The 19212-nt window shown below is 36.5% G+C and overlaps 1 protein-coding gene across 2 annotated transcripts; it reads left to right on the top strand.

Annotated features, from left to right (window-relative positions):
• Positions 1-1760: 1760 nt before the first annotated feature.
• On the top strand, positions 1761-18932 carry PLRG1 (pleiotropic regulator 1). 2 transcript variants are annotated; one of them, XM_047091442.1, is made up of 15 exons: positions 1761-1865; positions 3418-3524; positions 4562-4704; positions 5410-5463; positions 6602-6695; positions 6893-6980; positions 8577-8678; positions 9673-9765; positions 12284-12433; positions 12523-12624; positions 13166-13268; positions 14296-14404; positions 15360-15499; positions 16001-16194; positions 17147-18932. In XM_047091442.1, exons 1-15 carry the CDS (start codon positions 1857-1859, stop codon positions 17204-17206), a joined length of 1548 nt encoding a protein of 515 aa, XP_046947398.1. In that variant the 5' UTR covers positions 1761-1856; the 3' UTR covers positions 17207-18932. The 2 variants fall into 2 exon arrangements, with proteins under 2 accessions (XP_046947398.1, XP_046947399.1); XM_047091443.1 differs by lacking the exon at positions 1761-1865 and adding an exon at positions 3817-3888 and having other exon boundaries at positions 3445-3524.
• Positions 18933-19212: the final 280 nt, after the last annotated feature.

Here is a 19212-nt window from a genome sequence, read left to right as displayed (position 1 = left end):
ATTAATAAATCACTCACAATAATTTAGGTGGTAAACCCTTCTATCCTTATAAAGATAAGGGAAAATTCTTATTCGAGAAAAATGCTCCTATCATTATGAAGAGCAGCAGTGACCCCTACTGCTCAAATAAGGCATCTCTGGGTGTCCACCAGGACAGATTCTTAACCTTTCATGGGTTTTAAATCCTTTTATGAATCCAAAGAAATCTATAGATCTTTCACCAGAAAAAAAAAATCAGGTTTTATATAAATATAAAATTTATATACAACATACGTAATTCATAGATCCATGAGCTACATAAGGGGGTCACTGGGCTCTATTTACCTACCTAAAACTTTTAAGTGGATAATATAATTCTATAGATTCAAGAGAGCCTTTTAAAAGGAGAATAATCTAGTGCAATTTACCTCAATTATTACAATATTTTTAAGACCTTGGGCTTATAAAAATTTTCTAGGATGATTAACATGTTAATAGACCCAACTAGACAGTTATTATATTGCCATAGTTATATTAGAATCTTGTTTGTATCTCTATAATTTTACTGCCTTTTAAAATCATACTCTTTTGTATATCTATTGCCATCTATAGGGAAGTTATAATCTGATATAGCTTCCCAAGTACATATATATTTCTTTGCAAGGCCTACCACTAGTGGACACTGTTACAGAAAATCAGTTCATAGGCCAAACTGCTACTCAAATTCAAAGATGACTTTATTTTCAAGCAGGAACATGATCTTAATGTTTTTAATGAATAAAAAAATCAGTTTCTTTTTTTAATCAGTGAATTTCTAGTGAGATTATCATTTCACATCGCTATACTTTTTATAAGATTATTTTTTCCCCTCTCAAAAGCATATGCGGGGTGCTTTGGGGACAAGATCAGTGGAACTGGGTAGGTTAAGGAGCAAGCAGGATCAGTGAAAGACTGGTCTATTCAAGTTTACAAATGTCTACCTCCATCAAGGTTTCTTTTTACGCAGAAAAGTAATTGGGCAGGATTAATCGAAAATTGCATTTTACCTGGGTGAAAAAACAAAATCTCAATACTTGGGCACCAGGCTGTGTATAAATAAAAATGGCTCAAGTCTTCCATTGCATCCTTTTTTCCACCAGCTTTGAAAGCTGTACCCCGGCATTGTTGATGCCACATTAATTAGCAGACAAGAATTATGCAGTTTTGAGAGATTAAACAACATCTATGCAGCGTAAAGTAAGTTTGGGGTTTTGCCATATGTTAAAAATCTTTTGCAAAATTTCTCAAATTGAAACAATTCCGCAATATTGACTCAACAAGTGCTCACTGGACACTGTAAGTGGGATTGCTTTTCGGAGTTAAGGCTACAAAGGCATCTAAATGCTTCCAGACAAAATTAGCCAAGTAGCGGAAGCAGGCGACATAAATTGCGGGGGCGACCCCCAAAGAGTTTTAGCGCTGACCGGGTTTTGCTCTCTCCAGATCCTCCCCAGAGCTGATTACTTAGATTCGCTGATAAAAAGGATTAAGCTTCCGGGAAATACAACGCAAACAGCCACACCCTAAACCAAAATATTTAAGTCACAGAATAAGGCAGAGAACGTTATTTCAAGCTTTCTCCAAGAAGGTGAACGAGACCCTTAGGTACGCGGTACCAAGAACCTGCCAACTCAGACCCGACACTACGTCCCCGAAGAAAAAGACCCGCCCCCTCGATCCCACAAGGCCGGCGGGCCACCAGCACGCGTGCGCGGACTGCGTCAGATCCGGCGCCAGGGCGCCCGATTCCGGAAGGGACTGCACAGTTGTGGCGGCGGTTTCTGTGTTGCAGGCTAGCGTTTCTTGTCTGCTGGAGCGGCGGGTCACCCAGCGGCATCATGGTCGAGGTAAAGTGGCACTTGGGCGCTGAGGGGTCGTTCGCTTCTGGAATGTTTTTCTTCGGCGGCAGGCGTGGGAGACCAAAGGTGTTCGGAGTTTGGAGAGGGTAGAGGCTGCGAAAGGAGGCTCTCTGGCTGAGGCCGGGTAGTCTCTTCTTAAGGTGTTCAGGGATAGAGGGAAGCCGGATGGGAGCATTAGTTGGAGGTTACCCTCAGGCATGAAGCCGGAGAGAATTCTTACTGCCGTTTTACTCTTGAGCCTTTGAGCTTGGCAGTGTCCCCGGAGGCGGTGCTTCTGGACCGCTGATATTCCCCATCTGCAGAATAGAGTTCGTGGTTGTGTGTCCCAAAAGATTGGCAGTATTCTCTGGTGTTCACTTAGTGCTTTCCATCAGCTCTTCCCCAGGAAAACCTGCCATTTTGAAGTTTTGCATCTTTCCCTGTCTTGAACAACCATTCTGTTAGACAGCCTTGTCCGTCTTATCTCAGAAATATTTCTTGACCCTTGTCCGTGTCCACTGCGTTCACTTTAATTCAAACCAACACCATCTTTCATTCGGACAAGAGCATTAGCTCTTTGCTGGTGTCCTTGCTTCCATTTTTGTTACACCCTCCTCCCTCCGTAAATTGATCTGTTTAAAACGCAAGTTGATCATGCTTTTTCTGCTTAAAATCCTTTACTGGCCCGATGTTACTAGAGCAAAAATGCAGACTGTTGGAATGATCTTCAAAAAACCCTTATCCTGATCTGGACCTTGCCTACCCTTGGAACCTCATCTCGGTATCACAGCCCACCTTCCTACTGAACATATACAACTCTTGCGGCTCCTGGCATCATTGCAGATACTGAACTGCTGTGTACATGGCATTTTCTCTTTACTGAATTGTTCTTAACTCTTCTGCACAGAGCTAACTCTCTACTTAACTGACATCTCAGAGAGGATTTTTTAAAAATATAATTTATTGACAGATTGGTTTCCATACAACACCCACCGCTCATCCCAACAAGTGCCCTCCTCAATGCCCTCTTTGCCCTCTCCCCCACTCTCCATCAACTCTCAGTTTGTTCTCAATATCCAAGAGTCTCTTATGGTTTGCCTCCCTCCCTCTCTGTAACTTTTCAGAGAGATTTTTCATAACTATCCTAAGTTCTTTCTGTGTCTCATGCCCTTGCTTGTTTCCTTCATAGCACTTATCAAAATGTGTTGCTTATTTTTATCTGTTTTCTCTTGAGCACCTGGACCATGACTGTCTTTTCATCATTCTTTTGTTAGCGTCTAGCACAGAACCTGCCAGACACATAGTAGGAGCTCAGTAGATATTTACTGAATAAATGACCAAGCTCAGGCATCACTAGTTGGTATGGGTGGGTCTCTGGCCAATGAAGAGCTTCCTCTTCTTCTCAACTTGACTCCTATAGCTTGCTACAAATAGCCATGGTGAGTGGTAGAAAGCAGTTTACATATTTAAACTTGTAAAGTGTATAACTAATTTGAATTTAATTTAGGTTATGATATGTGTAATTTGCAGATGGATATGTGATTATAATCTTTCTTTCTAGGAGGTGCAGAAACATTCTGTGCACACACTTGTGTTCAGGTCACTGAAGAGAACCCATGACATGTTTGTAGCTGATAATGGAAAACCTGTGCCTTTGGATGAAGAGAGGTAGGTATTGTTCCTTTTCAGTTGCTAGAATATTTTAACTACTTAATAACTGGGGGAAGAGAGCAGGGAGAGGGGGACCTTTAAAGATTAGTGAGTGATACTAACACTCATAGGATATCTATTCAATAATGATTGGTGTTTGGGCATGATTTAAGCTGATTTAACTTTTTTTTGGCCTTGTCTTTTACAGTAAAAATCCCATTAATTAATTGCATTTATAAATACCCAGTAATTAGGAGAGTCCCTTTTAGGTGTTATATCTTATAATCAATCACTTTGTATGTGCTTTCAGCTTCCCGCTGCTCTCAGAGCCTTGCTGAGCTGAAATTGTACCTGGCCAGTACCTCTACTCCCATCTTTTCTCGTTAGTATGATGAAGATTTTTGAGTGGTGGCATATTTTTGGTTCTACATCTCCAGCTCCAGTCTGGGATTGCATTAATGTGCAGTGTTCCTTCTTTGTCCTTTACCCTTCTTTTAAAATCTACTTAATTCCTAAAACAAGCATTTATATTTAATTTGTAAAGTGAGCTATTCTTAAAATTTATATAAGTGCATTTCTTTAAAAAATACTGAACTAATTATGTACTTTGATTAGTTCTAATTACTCTTTTTAGATACATCCAGTAAAGGTTATGATAGAAGCTTTTGCTACATTTTTATATTTACACATTTGAAGGAAAATATATTGACTTTGAGGTTTTTAAAAGGATATATTAGTTTCTATGTATTTTTAAACCAGACCCTTGATAACTTATCATGAAAGGTTTTGTATTTATTGGTTAACAACCTAAAATGTTACTTAGACTTAATGGATGCTATGTGGTGGATTATGAACAAAAGTGTAGAAATGCACTTGGAAGTTTTGAGCTTTTTAAAATACTACTTTAAAAACCTCATAGAAATTTTTTCTACATGATTAGGCAAACCTAAGCTATTTAAGTACTTGTGTTTCTCGGCTATCTATGAATATATTTACTTTGGTTCATATTTTTAAAGTACTCAAGATACATTATTATGTTCATAATTTTTAAATAGTCACAAACGGAAAATGGCAATCAAGCTGCGTAATGAGTATGGTCCTGTGTTGCATATGCCTACTTCAAAAGAAAATTTTAAAGAGAAATGTCCTCAGAATGCATCGGATTCATATGGTCATAAACAATATCCTGCCAATCAAGGTAAGTGTGGCATTATCAGAAATGTGATTCTTTTTAAAAGTAGAAATGTAATTTTTAAAAATAGAAAAATGAAATGTTCTAGTGCCTGTTCTGGAAGGACTGACTAGAGTCAAACCCTATTGAACTAGTGTACCAGTATTATAATGGAAGTCTTGATTTCCTCATTGGAGTAGTGAGTGAGTTGAGATTATTGGTTGGTAGGTTTTTTCTTAATAGGAAATAAAAAAGTGGTAGAATCATAATCGCAGAAATTATTAGGATATAGAGAAGGTCACAGTGGAGACTAAAGGAAATATTTCTAACCCATGGGGAGACCATCTATGTATCTTGGCTGTAATTCAGAAAGATGATACTAAGCACTGGCATTCTAATGCATAAAAATAATCTAACATTCCACTGAGAAATCATTTGCTTGGAAGAAAAACCACAGTTGATTTTTACTTGACCGAACAATCTCTCTACATACCATTAGAATTGTACAAGCTTTCTTGACATCATATTAACAAAAGGTCAGAAGAAATAGCTGTGTCCATGGTCTTCAGAAGCCAAAACAAAAATGATCAATTTATCTTATATCTGACATTTGGGTTTAGTTGGGAAAATTTGAGAAATTCAGTTGATAATTTAACACTTATTAAAAGAGATGATACTTGTACATATGATAAATTTGCCAATGATCATAATGATTTTTCTCCTTTTTTTAAGGACAAGAAGTTGAATATTTGGTGACAGGTACACATCCATATCCACCAGGACCTGGTAAGTGAGCTATTTTATATTGAAAGTATCTTGTAGGTATTTCCTTGAATGAACCAATAATATGATTCCTATTGCCTATAAAATACAAGATAAACTTAGCAGACAGGCATCCAAGCATAGTATGTATGTATGTATGTATGTATGTATGTATTTATTTATTTATTATTTTTAGGCATAGCTTTTAGATGATAGTAAACTAATAGTCAGTATCAGATATATTCATTGAGCAAACATTTCTAAGCACCTAAATTTATTTCAGGCACTGTGCTAGGAATTCAAAGACAGTAACACTGCTCCAAGCTAAAACATGCTTATATGGAGGTTTAAACAGACATGTTATTATCATTAAACTTATAAAAGTGATTGAAGTGTTAGTGTAGAATCAGGTGTGATAAAAGTGTCTACTAGATGTCTGTGTGTGTAGAAAATTGGTACACAGATGGAGTGGCTAGTATATTGGGGTGGAGGACAGAAAGCTTAGTATATCTAGTTTTAGTAATTTTATTTAAAAAAATTTTTTTTCTTTTAACGTTTATTTATTTTTGAGACAGAGAGAGACAGAGCATGAACAGGGGAGGGGCAGAGAGAGAGGGAGACACAGAATCTGAAACGGGCTCCAGGCTCTGAGCTGTCAGCACAGAGCCCGACGTGGGGCTCGAACTCACGGACCATGAGATCATGACCCGAGCCGAAGTTGGACGCTTAACTGACTGAGCCACCCAGGTGCCCCTAGTTTTAGTAATTTTAGAAGACAGGATTTACCGTAATGAAACCCCTGACAGATTAGTACTTCTTGTTTAGTAATTTACATTTACTCTTGGAAATATTCGGTTAGTATTTGGGGGCTGCTTAATTTTTTTATCTGAAGGTAATACCCCAAAATAATAGAAATTGTCTTTACTGTCTTGGGTATGTTAATACCAAGCTGCCTGTGATTAAATCAAATTTGAGTTATGTGATTTCAAGTTACATTTATTATTAAAAAGTTAGAAATAAAAGACTCACAAAACATAATAGAAATTTCTATAGTATCACCACCTGGAGATATCACATGTTTGCTTCCAGTATTTTATTTTAAACCTATGTAAATGAAATCAAAGATAGCTACTGAAAGCAATTGATGTTTTTCTTTAAACAGGGGTTGCTTTGACTGCAGATACTAAGATCCAAAGAATGCCAAGTGAATCAGCCGCTCAGTCCTTAGCTGTGGCATTACCTTCTTCTCAGACCAGGTATGAAGTATTATGCTTGTAATTATAGAGATGTTGAAAACATAATTCATTGTTTTTCTCATTTTAAGATTTCTTCATAATTATGTATTATGTGACGTTTTCCTTTATCATTGCTTACAAAAATTTAAAGAGTTGGTTCTGCAGAGCACATGACATGACAATTAATTGCTTAGAATGTGTTATTTCTTTTGCTTCAGGGTTGACGCAAATCGTAATGCACCTGCTGGAGGTGAATACCGACATCCGGCGGCTGCTGACCGTTCACAGCCTGCAGGGATGACTTCAGTAAGTTTCTCTGTATCAAATCATGCTGCAGGTTTCTAATTTTTGGAACTTGTTGCCTTATTTTCCTTTATTGCAAGAGTCTTCAGTTAAATACTAAATAAATGAAAATTTGCCTTGGAATTATTAAAGTAAATAGTGGCTGGAGCTAGTTGTTAGTATTTCATGGCCCTAAAATTTAAGTTGCTAGTGAACTGGTATATTTTTTAGAATTTAACATTTTGTTATTCTGTGTCTTTTACACATTGTACGTAATGCTTATTTTGATGTATGTAATGTGATGTTGCCCTTTATTATCCACTATTAAAAGTGCAAGGAATACTATTCTAAAACTTGTGTTAATATGGTTTAAATATGAAAATCTCTTTTTTGTTAAACCCTTAGTTGGCTGACACAGTTTAGTGCTGTTAGTAATGTAATATTCATAGGCTGTAGAACTTGTATGTTATAAATGAGCATTTAGAAATACATAAGTTTATGTGTAAGTAAATGGTAGCTAAATTGGTGAAAGTAGTTATAAAAAGAATAACTGAAAATACCTAGTTTGTTTTATTATGCTGTCACTTGAATAACTGCAGGCTTTGATTCCTTAATTTATTATGCAGTTATTTGGCTTTATGAAATGAATTAATCTGTGGTCTTCCCACCACATTTCTTCTTTTGCCTCCATTCACAGATCTCTGCCCAGGCTTTCTGCCTCCTTAGGAGGAGGTAATGTAAGCTTCTTGAGGGCAGGAACTTTATGGCTTAAGTATGTTTTGGATGCATGGATGGATGCTAGTAGTAGCTGGTACATCAGCTAGAATACCTTATATTTATTTATTTAGTTAGTTTTTAGTGTTTATTTCTGAGAGAGAGAGACAGACAGAGCACGAGCAGGAGAGGGGCAGAAAGAGAGGGAGACACAGAATCTGAAGCAGGCTCCAGGCTCTGAGCTGTCAGCATGGCACAGAGCCCGACGTGGGGCTCAAACCCACAAACCATGAGATCATGACCTGAGCCGAAGTCGGACGCTTAACCAGCTGAGCCACCCAGGCGTGCCTAGAGTACCTTTTAAAATGGTAATTAAGTATTTTTGGAAGGTAGTTTCTCCTTTGCAATATTAAATCAATAATGTTAAAATACAACAATGACAGGCAGAGACATTAATCCACTTGCAATCACTCAAATAATGGTAGGAGCTTATATAGAGCATTTACAGAGTAGTAATAATGTCTTTGTAGTAACTGTATGAAATAGGCACTGTTATTTCCACTTTACAAAGCAGGCATAGAGGTTATGTAATTTTTACCCAAAGTCAGTCAGCTAGTAATTGGCAGAGCTGGGTTCATGAACCCATGCTTAGTGATAAGTGCTCTTAACTCTAATGTTCTGCCTCTGAGATTTTTTAATTGATTTTTAAAATTAACATACAGAAAATATAATTCTGATTAGAAGTCTTAGGTGTGCAGACATTTTCTAGTTATGCAAACATTTTAGCTGTCTTTTCATCAAAGGGGGTAAAAGCCTCATAAATCCCCTTTTAAAATTTTTCATTTTTGATTTAACATGAAATGTTAGGTATGTCTTTAACAATAATGTAATCTGTTCTATGTCTAGGCTGTTATGGAGGCTGGCAATGCCAAGAACTCTGCACTGATGGCTAAAAAAGCCCCTACAATGCCCAAACCCCAGTGGCACCCACCATGGAAACTGTACAGGGTGAGAGAATCTGTATATCATGCCATTACAGAAACGATGATTGCTTTCCAGTTACAAGAGCTGAAGGAGTACAATAAGGAGGAAAAGGAGTAAATATGAGCACTGGTAAAGTGATCTGAGACCAGATGAGGGAAGGGTTAGGCCCCAATCTTGAAAGATAGATCTTAGGAAGACTTCTTTAAGTAAAAGCCATGTATGTATTTCCTATAAAATACAGTATAAAATGTTGATAGAAAGCTATTAGGTGTAGAGAACAGATGAAATAAATTTTCTAAGTGTTTGAAGTGTTTAGTATGAAGGCTAGGAGGAAGAACAGCATATGACATTGTTTCTTTGGCTCTATTGATGATCTTTTTTCAATTATAGTAAATTAAATGATTCAAAATGTACCAGATCTAAAATGAAGTATATATAGCAGAAAAACTGTAACTGCACTTAATTTACTATATGTGCTAAATTTGGTTTTTTAATTGTACACTAACATAGCCTTTCTTTTCGTGTACAGACCTAATAAATTTTATTAGATACATAAATTTGGGTAATCACTGCCCTAGTCTGTATATAGAAGTTCCAGCAACTCAAAAAACACTCCTATGCTGTTATTTTACAGTCATATCCTTTCCTACCCATGGTGACTGTTCGTCTGTTTTCTATATTATAGTTGTGCCTTTTCAATTTTGTTATATAATGGAATTACATGGTATGCACCTTTTGAGACCGACTTCCTTCACTCAGCTTAATGTCTTTGAGAGTCATCCAAGTTGTTGTATCTATTAATAGATTCCTCTTTGCTGAGTAGCATTTCATTGTATAGATATATCAATTTGTGTATTCATTTACTGAAGATAAATTGTAAAATGTGTCAAATAATTTTACAAACTTATTTGAAGATGTGAGGACGGGCTATTCAAACTTGACTTATGTGCAGTGAGTTGAAATTGAATAAACTTTTATGTGTAACGAGTCTGCCCATTCTACCTTTTGTTTTATGCAGGTGATCAGTGGACATCTTGGCTGGGTTCGCTGTATTGCTGTAGAACCTGGAAACCAGTGGTTTGTAACTGGATCTGCTGACAGAACTATAAAGGTAATAAAGAAGGAAGAAAAAAAAAATAGGACTTTGTATTTGCTATATAAATTTTATCTTTTTCTGTTGTACTTTCTGTGATTTCTTAGACGTGAGTTTGGGGTAAAAGTTACTATATTTATCAATTCACTGTTCTGAATAAATATGTTTGAGAAATGATTTTTAAGTTACAAGTTTTCCAAACAGTACATACTGACTACCTACCACTAATTCCTTGATTTTTACCTTTTTTCTCTTCTGGTTACAAAATTAAAGTATGCTTATTTATTAAAAAATGTGGAAAATATAGAAAAATATAAAAGAATACAGACCCATACATAATCCTAACACTGTCAAATAATTTGAACATGAATTTCTGTTTAGTATTTATTTCTGTGCATATGTGTCATTATATTTACTTCTGAGCTCTTTTCCTGTGTGTGTAAGTGCGTATTTTGTTTATTTTGAGGTCGAGAGAGAGAGTGTGTGCACATGGGCATGAGAGCAGGGGAAGGGCAGAGGGAGAGAGAGAAACCCAAGCAAACTCTGTGCTACCTGTGCAGAGCCCAACACGGGGCTTGATCTCAATGACCTGAGCTAAAATCGAGAGCCCGGTGCTTAACTGAGCTACCCAGATGCCCTTTTATTTTATTTTTTTTTTATTATTATTTTTTTTAAACGTTTATTTATTTTTGAGACAGAGAGAGACAGAGCATGAACGGGGGAGGGTCAGAGAGAGAAAGCGAGACACAGTATCGGAAACAGGCTCCAGGCTCTGAGCTGTCATCACAGAGCCCGACGCGGGGCTCGAACTCACGAACCGCGAGATCATGACCTGAGCCGAAGTCGGACGCTTAACCGACTGAGCCACCCAGGCGCCCCCCCAGATGCCCTTTTAAATGTGTATCTTTAAAAAGTCATGCTTGATGTATAATTTATACTCTGGTTTTTTTCCCACTTAATATTATATCAGAAGCATGTTTCTGTGAAAAAGGATATATCACTTAGGTATTCTATACTGTTTTCCTGTTGTTAGACATTAAACTTTTTAGTTTCTTGATTTTCACCATCACAGGTAATGCCGTAATTAATCTTTGAGCCTAAAGCTTTTTGCTGTATTTTAAATTACTTTGTTACTATAGATTCCCAGAAATGGAATTAATGGGTTAAACGTTTTTGAGGTTGACACTCAGAGTACAGCTTATTTTCCAAAATGGACTAATTGATACTTGCAGCGTATGAGAGAATCCTTTTCAGCACACTGATAGTGTATTTTTAAAAATACCTACTAGGGGCGCCTGGGTGGCTTGGTCGGTTGGGCGTCCGACTTCGGCTCAGGTCATGATCTTGCGGTTCGTGAGTTCGAGCCCCGCGTCGGGCTCTGTGATGACAGCTCAGAGCCTGGAGCCTGTTTCCGATACTGTGTCTCACTTTCTCTCTCTGACCCTCCCCCGTTCATGCTCTGTCTCTCTCTGTCTCAAAAATAAATAAAAGTTAAAAAAAATTTTTTTAAAAATACCTACTAAATGTTAAGCAGAAATGGGTATCTAATCTTTTGAAAAATGTACATGAAAAATTTCTAGTGGGTTTGAACTTTTTGATACCTAATAAAGCTGCTTTTAGGTTTTTTCAACATATATATGTATTTATTTATTGAGGTATAGTTGACATACAACATTATATTAGTTTTAGGTACACAACGTAATGATTCAGTATTTATATACATTGTGAAGTGAATACTACAATAAATCTAGTTAACATTTGTCACCGTACATAGTTACAGATTGTTTTTTCCTTTTAGAGAGAATTTTTGAGCTCTACTCTCTTTTAACAACTTTTAAATATGTGGTGCAGTATTAATAAATAACAGTCACCATGCTGAACATTATATCCCCATGACTTATCTACTTTATAACTGGAAGTTTGCACCTTGACTCTATCCATTTTGCCTACTCCCCACCCCACCTCTGGCAACTACTGATCTATTCTCTTTATCTCTGAGCTTTGTTTGTTTGTTAATGTTTGTTTGTTTTTAGAGTGTATATGCCAGTAAAATCACACAGTATCTTTGTCTGACTTATTTCACATAGCATAATGCACTCAAGGTTCATCCATGTTGTCATAAATGGCAAGATCTCATTCTTTTTCATGGCTGAATGATAGTTCATTGTGTGTGTTTTTGTGTGTACATACAGATACACAACACATTTTTTTTTTTTTATCCACTCATCCATTGATGGACATTTAGTTTGTTTCCATAGGGTTTTTTTTTTTTTTTTTAAGTTGTTGCCATCCTTGGCTAATTTAATGTTGTTCATACTTTCATTATCTATGATATCCTTTTATATATACTAAGATTTTGTCACTTATTGCAAATACTTTCCTAGTTTGAACCTGCTTTTTTTATTCTATTTTTGCCCTGCTTAACAAGGAAGATTGGTGGGAGATTGTTTTTGAAGACTTATTTTTAATATCAAGATTCTAAAAATTTGCTTTGGAATAATCCAAAAGAAAAAAATTAAATATTCTTTGATTGCAGATCTGGGACTTGGCTAGTGGCAAATTAAAACTGTCATTAACTGGGCACATTAGTACAGTGCGTGGTGTGATAGTAAGCACACGGAGCCCTTACCTGTTCTCCTGTGGAGAAGACAAACAAGTCAAATGCTGGGATCTTGAATATAATAAGGTAAGCTTGTAGTTGAGGATTTAAAACATTATGAACCACTGTTTTTCTTTCTAATTATAGAGATTTTCACTTTCCTGCTTTACTTTCAGGTTATAAGGCACTATCATGGACATCTGAGTGCAGTGTATGGTTTGGATTTGCACCCAACAATTGATGTGCTGGTAACCTGTAGTCGAGATTCAACTGCACGGGTAAATGGAGTAGACCTCTGTGTTTATTTGTAAATATATTGCATCTTACAGTATGCATGTTTGGTAATGGAGTCACATGTGATTTGTTAAGAGATTTGAAGATAGTTGCCTTGACCTGTCGGTAGCCTAGCCCCTGAGTTTCTTGACTTCTGTGTTTTTTCACCTTCGTTTTCAGTTCTGTGGCCTCATCGTGTTTATTATTGGGAGTGCCCTGCCTCTGAAATGTGACACTTGCACGTTCCCTTCCCATCACTACAACTATTTTCCATGAGCTGTTTCCTTCAATAGTCTGATTATACCCATTCTTACACTTTGGGTACCCTAATCTTTCAGGTTTTTGTTGTTGTTGTTGTTGTTGTTCCCATCATCTGCCTCCTGTCTACATTCCCCAGCCAGCTTATAGATCATTATCTTTCTTTTAAACAGTTTTTCATTATATTCAGGCACGGTTGCCTAGTAAGTTCCCAGCCTTGAATTGATCCAGTTACCTGCCTGAGATATGAATACCTGTTCTGACAGTATGTCTGTTGTGTTTTTATAGATTTGGGATGTGAGAACTAAAGCCAGTGTGCACACATTATCTGGACATACAAATGCAGTTGCTACAGTGAGGTGTCAAGCTGCAGAACCACAAATTATTACTGGTATGACTGATAGCTTTTAAGTTTATAGTGTGTTTAATCAGAATGCATTATGATTATACATATTCTTTTCCTGTTCACTATGACTCTTGCTTTGTATTGTAGACACATTGGGTGTGCATTTGGAATTTACTGTGGTAATTTTTCATATGATTGTTTTTATCTCAAACTCTTTACATATCAGAATATATCACATCTCAGTATCATGTAATGTTTGATTAGAAATGCTTCTGTTAGATACAATTAGACATTGTTTCATAGTATCAAAATTACTAGTCTAAGAAGTTGAAATTAGGTGAAATACCCTGAGACCAATTACTTTTAGAGCTGGTTTGAGTCTTGTTTTACTTATAGTAAGATTAATAATAGATCTTTACTCGGGGTGCCTCGGTGGCTCACTTGGTTAAGCGTCAGACTCTTGATTTCAGCCCAGGTCATTCTCTCACAGTTGTGAGGTTGAGCCCCGTGTTTGGTTCCATGCTGAGCGTGGCGTCTGCTTAAGATTCTCTCTCTCTCTCCCTCTCTCCCTCTCTCCCTCTCTCCCTCTCTCCCTCTCTCCCTCTCTCCCTCTCTCCCTCTCTCCCTCTCTCCCTCCCTCTCTCTCTCCCTCCCTCCCTCCCTCCCTTTCCTCTGCCCCTCCCCTGCTGGTACACATGCACACTCTCTCAAAAAATAAAAATAAATTAAAAAAAAATTAGATCTTTAAGACTAGAAAGTAATTCATTCACTTGATGTATTTTATTAACTACAAGTTTTTTCTTCCCCTCCATGAGGAGTAACATCATGTATTTGCTTTGTTACTCGCATTTGTTCTAGCTGTTGAGAGTGCATCAAGCATTTTTTGCCTTTTTTAAGAATTAAATTTAAAACCAACCTAAAAATTAGAACTGTAAAGTAATTAGCCAAGAGTTGATAGGACTTTCACTTAGTCTATATGTATCTATGCAAGACTCCTTCATACTTTGTTGTGTTTAATTTTTGCGTTATTTTTTCTGATCGAATTTTGAGGGTGTGTGTGTTTTTATTATAGGAAGCCATGATACTACAATACGATTATGGGATTTGGTGGCTGGAAAAACAAGAGTCACATTAACAAATCACAAAAAATCCGTCAGGGCTGTGGTTTTACATCCTAAACAGTAAGTGTATTTTCCTAATTCGCTTCTCTTTTTTCAATATTTAGTATAAGTATGGAAAGACCAACACTGGTACTATTTCAGTAGTTATTTAGCTGTCATTTCCAGGCCTGTGCCACTTACAAGCATGCATTTCTTTTATTTTCCCTATGTCGTATTTTGCTTCATGACCTATATGTGATAAGGAAAATTTTCTACATGGTGAGCAATGATAGTGTCAGACGAGACAATATGAATAAATCATTGCTAAAATCTGCGTGTGAAAGTAGAGGCTAATAGAAGATGGATTTAATGTTTTGATAGAGATGTTACTGGGCATTGAGACATACATAGAGTAGTTTAAGTTAATATACATAGAAAAAAATAGTAGGAACTGTGACCTCATGATCAGGTTATCCATAGAGGTGAGCATATTATCACAGCCTGTTTATTATATCACATCACCTTGACACTTTTCTGGTCACATTGATATCTTTTCTGTACCCATTATTTCCTCCCTCCCTCACTTTTTCTGTCTTCCTCACTCACTGTCTTTTTTTCCCCCTACTTCCTTTTTCTCTTTCTCTGTTTCTTTCCTTCTTTTCCTTTCTTCCTGTTTTCCCCTCTCTCCTTCTCTTGCTCTCTATCCAGAATAGTTTCATAATCCCTTGCCCTTAATGTGAATTTAAGGTTTTGTACATTTGTTGCTTTAACTCAGCGTAGAGCATTGGGGAAATGAGAATAAAACATTAATCTTGGAATTAAAATACACTTAAAATATTTATTTTGAAGATCTGATTTGACTTGGAACAGATATCTTCATATTTTTACCTCTTGGTATGACAATAATATTTTGCTAAAGCTACGTGGACCCATAAATGCACATGTAGAGAATACAGCCCTAACAAGCTTTTTTGAACTCAACCATTTTATTTAACTTTGTTTACTTTGTCACTAATTCTTTGTAATCTTATTTCAGTTACACATTTGCATCTGGCTCTCCAGATAACATAAAACAGTGGAAATTCCCTGATGGAAGTTTTATTCAAAATCTTTCTGGTCATAATGCTATTATTAACACACTGACAGTAAATTCTGATGGAGTGCTTGTTTCTGGAGGTAAATTAAGATTTTAGAGATAAATGTGTTTTAGTCTCATTTTTTTTCTTTTGGTAAATGAGTAAACGTTTATAAAATTTCTAAGCCATCCCACCTAAGTATTATAACAGAACTTGCCCAGTTACTGTGTATTTGGATGTTCATATATGTGTTCATGCATATTTGTAATACCTGTAGCATATTTCATAGTTTAACCGTCTTTGAGTTCCCACATGATAAATCTAAGGAATTCATGCTGGGAACCACCTAAAGTTTGGTTGTGTATTCTGGAATTAGATATTGTTTTGTGGTGCTTTTTGAGCTCTATACTAAATTCTGAATTCACACATAAAAATAGACGAACCAGTATTAAGAGAAGCTTGAGTGCCTATGTCTTACATATCTTTATAACTATTTAATCTTTATTGTCACAGTACTTGACCCACGGATGGTACTTAAATGTTTGTCAAGCTGAATTGTTGATAGGACACCAAGTTTAATTAGATTTTTTTTTCCTTTAAGCTGACAATGGCACTATGCATCTTTGGGACTGGAGAACTGGCTATAATTTCCAGAGAGTTCATGCAGCTGTGCAGCCTGGATCTTTGGATAGTGAATCAGGAATATTTGCTTGTGCTTTTGATCAGTCTGAAAGTCGGTTACTAACAGCTGAAGCTGATAAAACCATTAAAGTGTATAAAGAGGATGATACAGCGGTAAGTTCTCTATTTCACATATATTTTAAAGTAAAAGAAATCATACCAGTTTAGCAAGTGCTTTTTCATTTTAAAGGTATTGAAATTATCAGAAGGGAAAATAATCTTCATAGTATTAAAGAATTTGTCATCTTGAGTAGTGTCTGTTCATAGATTTCTGTATTGGTTTCATTGATGCCAGTGAATTATCCTTATTTACTATACTTGGGAAATCTTGCATCCACAATAACCACATGTTGGGGCTCCTGGGTTGCTCAGTCGGTTAAGTGTATGACTTCGGCTCAGGTCATGATCTCACAGTTCGTGAGTTCGAGCCCCTCGTTGGGCTCTATGCTGATAGCTCAAAGCCTGGAGCCTGCTTCCAATTGTGTCTCCCCCTCTCTCTGTCCCTTCTCTGCTCATGCTCTCTCTCTCTCTCTCTCTCCTTCAAAATAAATAAACATTAAAAAAAAAAAATAACCACAAATAAATAAATTCCTATGCAGATAAATTCTAAAATCATAAGCTTTGGTATTACCAGAATACCTAAATAGCAATTTTATTTGAGATGAAAAACCATGAACTGAATTTGTAGTGAACCAGTCGTCCTTTATTAGATTCAGATAATGTCAAAAGTTTGTCACCTATTTCTTTTTTTTTTTTTAATATAATTTATTGTCAAATTGGCTTTCATACAACACCCAGTGGTCATCCCAACAAGTGCCCTCCTCAGTGCCCGTCACCCATTTTCTCCTCGCCCCCACTCCCCTGTCCACCCACAGTTTGTTCTCTGTATTTAAGAGTCTCTTGTGGTTTGTCTCCCTCCCTTGTCAACTGTTTCTGAAATTGTTAAAGAACTGCTAAATATGTAATGCCAACTAATGTAATTTAGAATTGATGGCCTTGTTTTTGTTAGGGAGTTATTAATTAAAAAACTAACAATATTTGGTTTTATTTAATTTTCTGTTTTCAGACAGAAGAAACTCATCCAGTCAGCTGGAAGCCAGAAATTATCAAGAGAAAGAGATTTTAATGTAACATTGTCTTCATGGTGGCTCCCCCCCCACACACACCCTTTTTAAAAAAAAAAAAAAAGCTTGGTGTTGATGAGGATATCCAGTCATTTTGTGCTCTGGCTAGGAATGCAGAAACTCACATGCTTAAATCATTCCTGCTTCGTATTTTATAATAAACTGCCCCCCCCGTGTTATTTTCTAAAATAAATAATTTGAGATCCTAAGAAGATGCAGATATCAAGCATACGCAGGTTCATTGAACACAACTATTCTAAAGATAGAATATTTGTCAGTTTTATTAAAAGACACTTTTTAAAAAAACCAAACTGCTTACTATAATAAGGATATGTTTTGAGGGGAGCAGTTGTGTTTTTGTGTGTGTGTGTTTTTCTTTTTTTTTTTAGTCCTTTAGGAACTAGTATCTGTGACTAATAATTTGGGATTAAAGGATTTGAAGTCTTACTATAATTTATGTATGTTTATTCCACAGTTTTTGAGTGTATGCTCTGCAAAGCTCTGCACTGGATACTGTTCAGGAAATAGACAAGCAAGTTGTATCTGGCCTCCAAGACTCTAGTTTATGTTACAGAAATGCAGTAAGGGAGAGGCAGGCAAAAAGCTGGAGTAGCACAGAGGGAAGAGCCAGTAATTTTTCCCAGAGAGCATGTGGAAGACTTCAGAGAGTCAGGGGTATTTGAGCTGAGCCTTGAGACGGCACAGAGGGAAAACAGTTTTCTAAGATGAGGCATAAAGTGAATGAAACCAGACGTGGGAAACTCTGACGTGTTCTAGGAGCAAAGAGCTGTCTGCTGCAGTTGAGTAATGAGAACAGCTGGCTGGTGCTGGAGAATGTGCATGTTTGCAGTTTGATTGTATTCCAGAAGCAGTAGGATACCAAGATAGGTATCAAATCCTGGAGAAATAGCAAGATACCAGTGGAGGTATTTGAAGCTGTGGCAAGCCCTGTAGTCTTCTTCGAAGACTTTCTGCATAAGGGTTACTTAAGTTTCTGATACCTATGCCTTGTAAATGAGTTTTCTGATCCTTGCCCTTAGGATCTTGAGTCCCCATCAGTCAAGAAAATGAGTCCAACTTCACTTTCCATAGTTAGAAAACACAGTTACAAGAACAATTAAATTTTTTTCAAATTAAAAATATTGCACCATAATTTTGAACAAGTATTTCTGAATTATACATATCCCATCTTGCATGCTATAGGTGGGAGTATAATTTTATAACCTTTGGGGGTGGGGGTTTCAGAGTATATTGAAAATGCTCAAACCATTTCGCTAAACTCTTCATTAAAAATGAAATTACTAGGAAACTGCCTAATAGGAATAATCTGACAAGTGTACACAAGCAGGTTTATTGCACCTTTGTTCTTTAATAATTAAAACTAGCTCAGAGGTCCTACCAGTAAGGGACTGGTGTAATAGATTATGGTACCGTCATGCAATTTATTTCTATTCATTAAGAGTGAGGGATGTCTCTGGATTAACAATAAGATGTCCAAACTTTTATGTAAAAAAAAAAAAAGTGGACCCTTTTTTTTTTTTTGTAGGATAACTTGATAATGCTATAAAAAATAATGGAAAAGTAATACCACATTGTTGTCAGTGGCTTTGTGAGGGAGTGAAATTGTGGGAGAACTTTCATGATTGGCTTTATATATTTCTATAATGTTTTAATTTTCTATAAGCATGTATTTTGTAAACTTAAATAAAGAAATCCACTACACTTGCATCCCTGAGAGATTCTCATATATCTTCTAACACAAGAAAAATAGAGGTGAGGAGGGTCACATTCCTAAAGGCCGACCAGAAACCACAGCTAGCACAGGGAGGTGAGCTAGCTTCTTTTCCGCCTAGCAAAGCTTCAACTGTTACTTATTAGACAAGTACCAAATTCTGAATATCATTTACAAAATCCATCTCCCTTCATGCTATCTTGTATTATGATGTTCTCGGATCGTCTTGGAAAGAGTTCATTCACCATATGTGTTATGACCCCCATGAGATTTCAG

This window comes from Lynx rufus, unplaced genomic scaffold (assembly GCF_022079265.1).
Source record: "Lynx rufus isolate CCGP_SWC_20201006 ecotype Redwood Valley unplaced genomic scaffold, mLynRuf1.p SCAF_3, whole genome shotgun sequence".
Classification (NCBI taxonomy): Eukaryota; Metazoa; Chordata; class Mammalia; order Carnivora; family Felidae; genus Lynx; species Lynx rufus.
The sequence above is the reverse complement of the archived record's forward strand: the minus strand, read 5'-3'. Positions and strand labels throughout refer to the sequence as shown.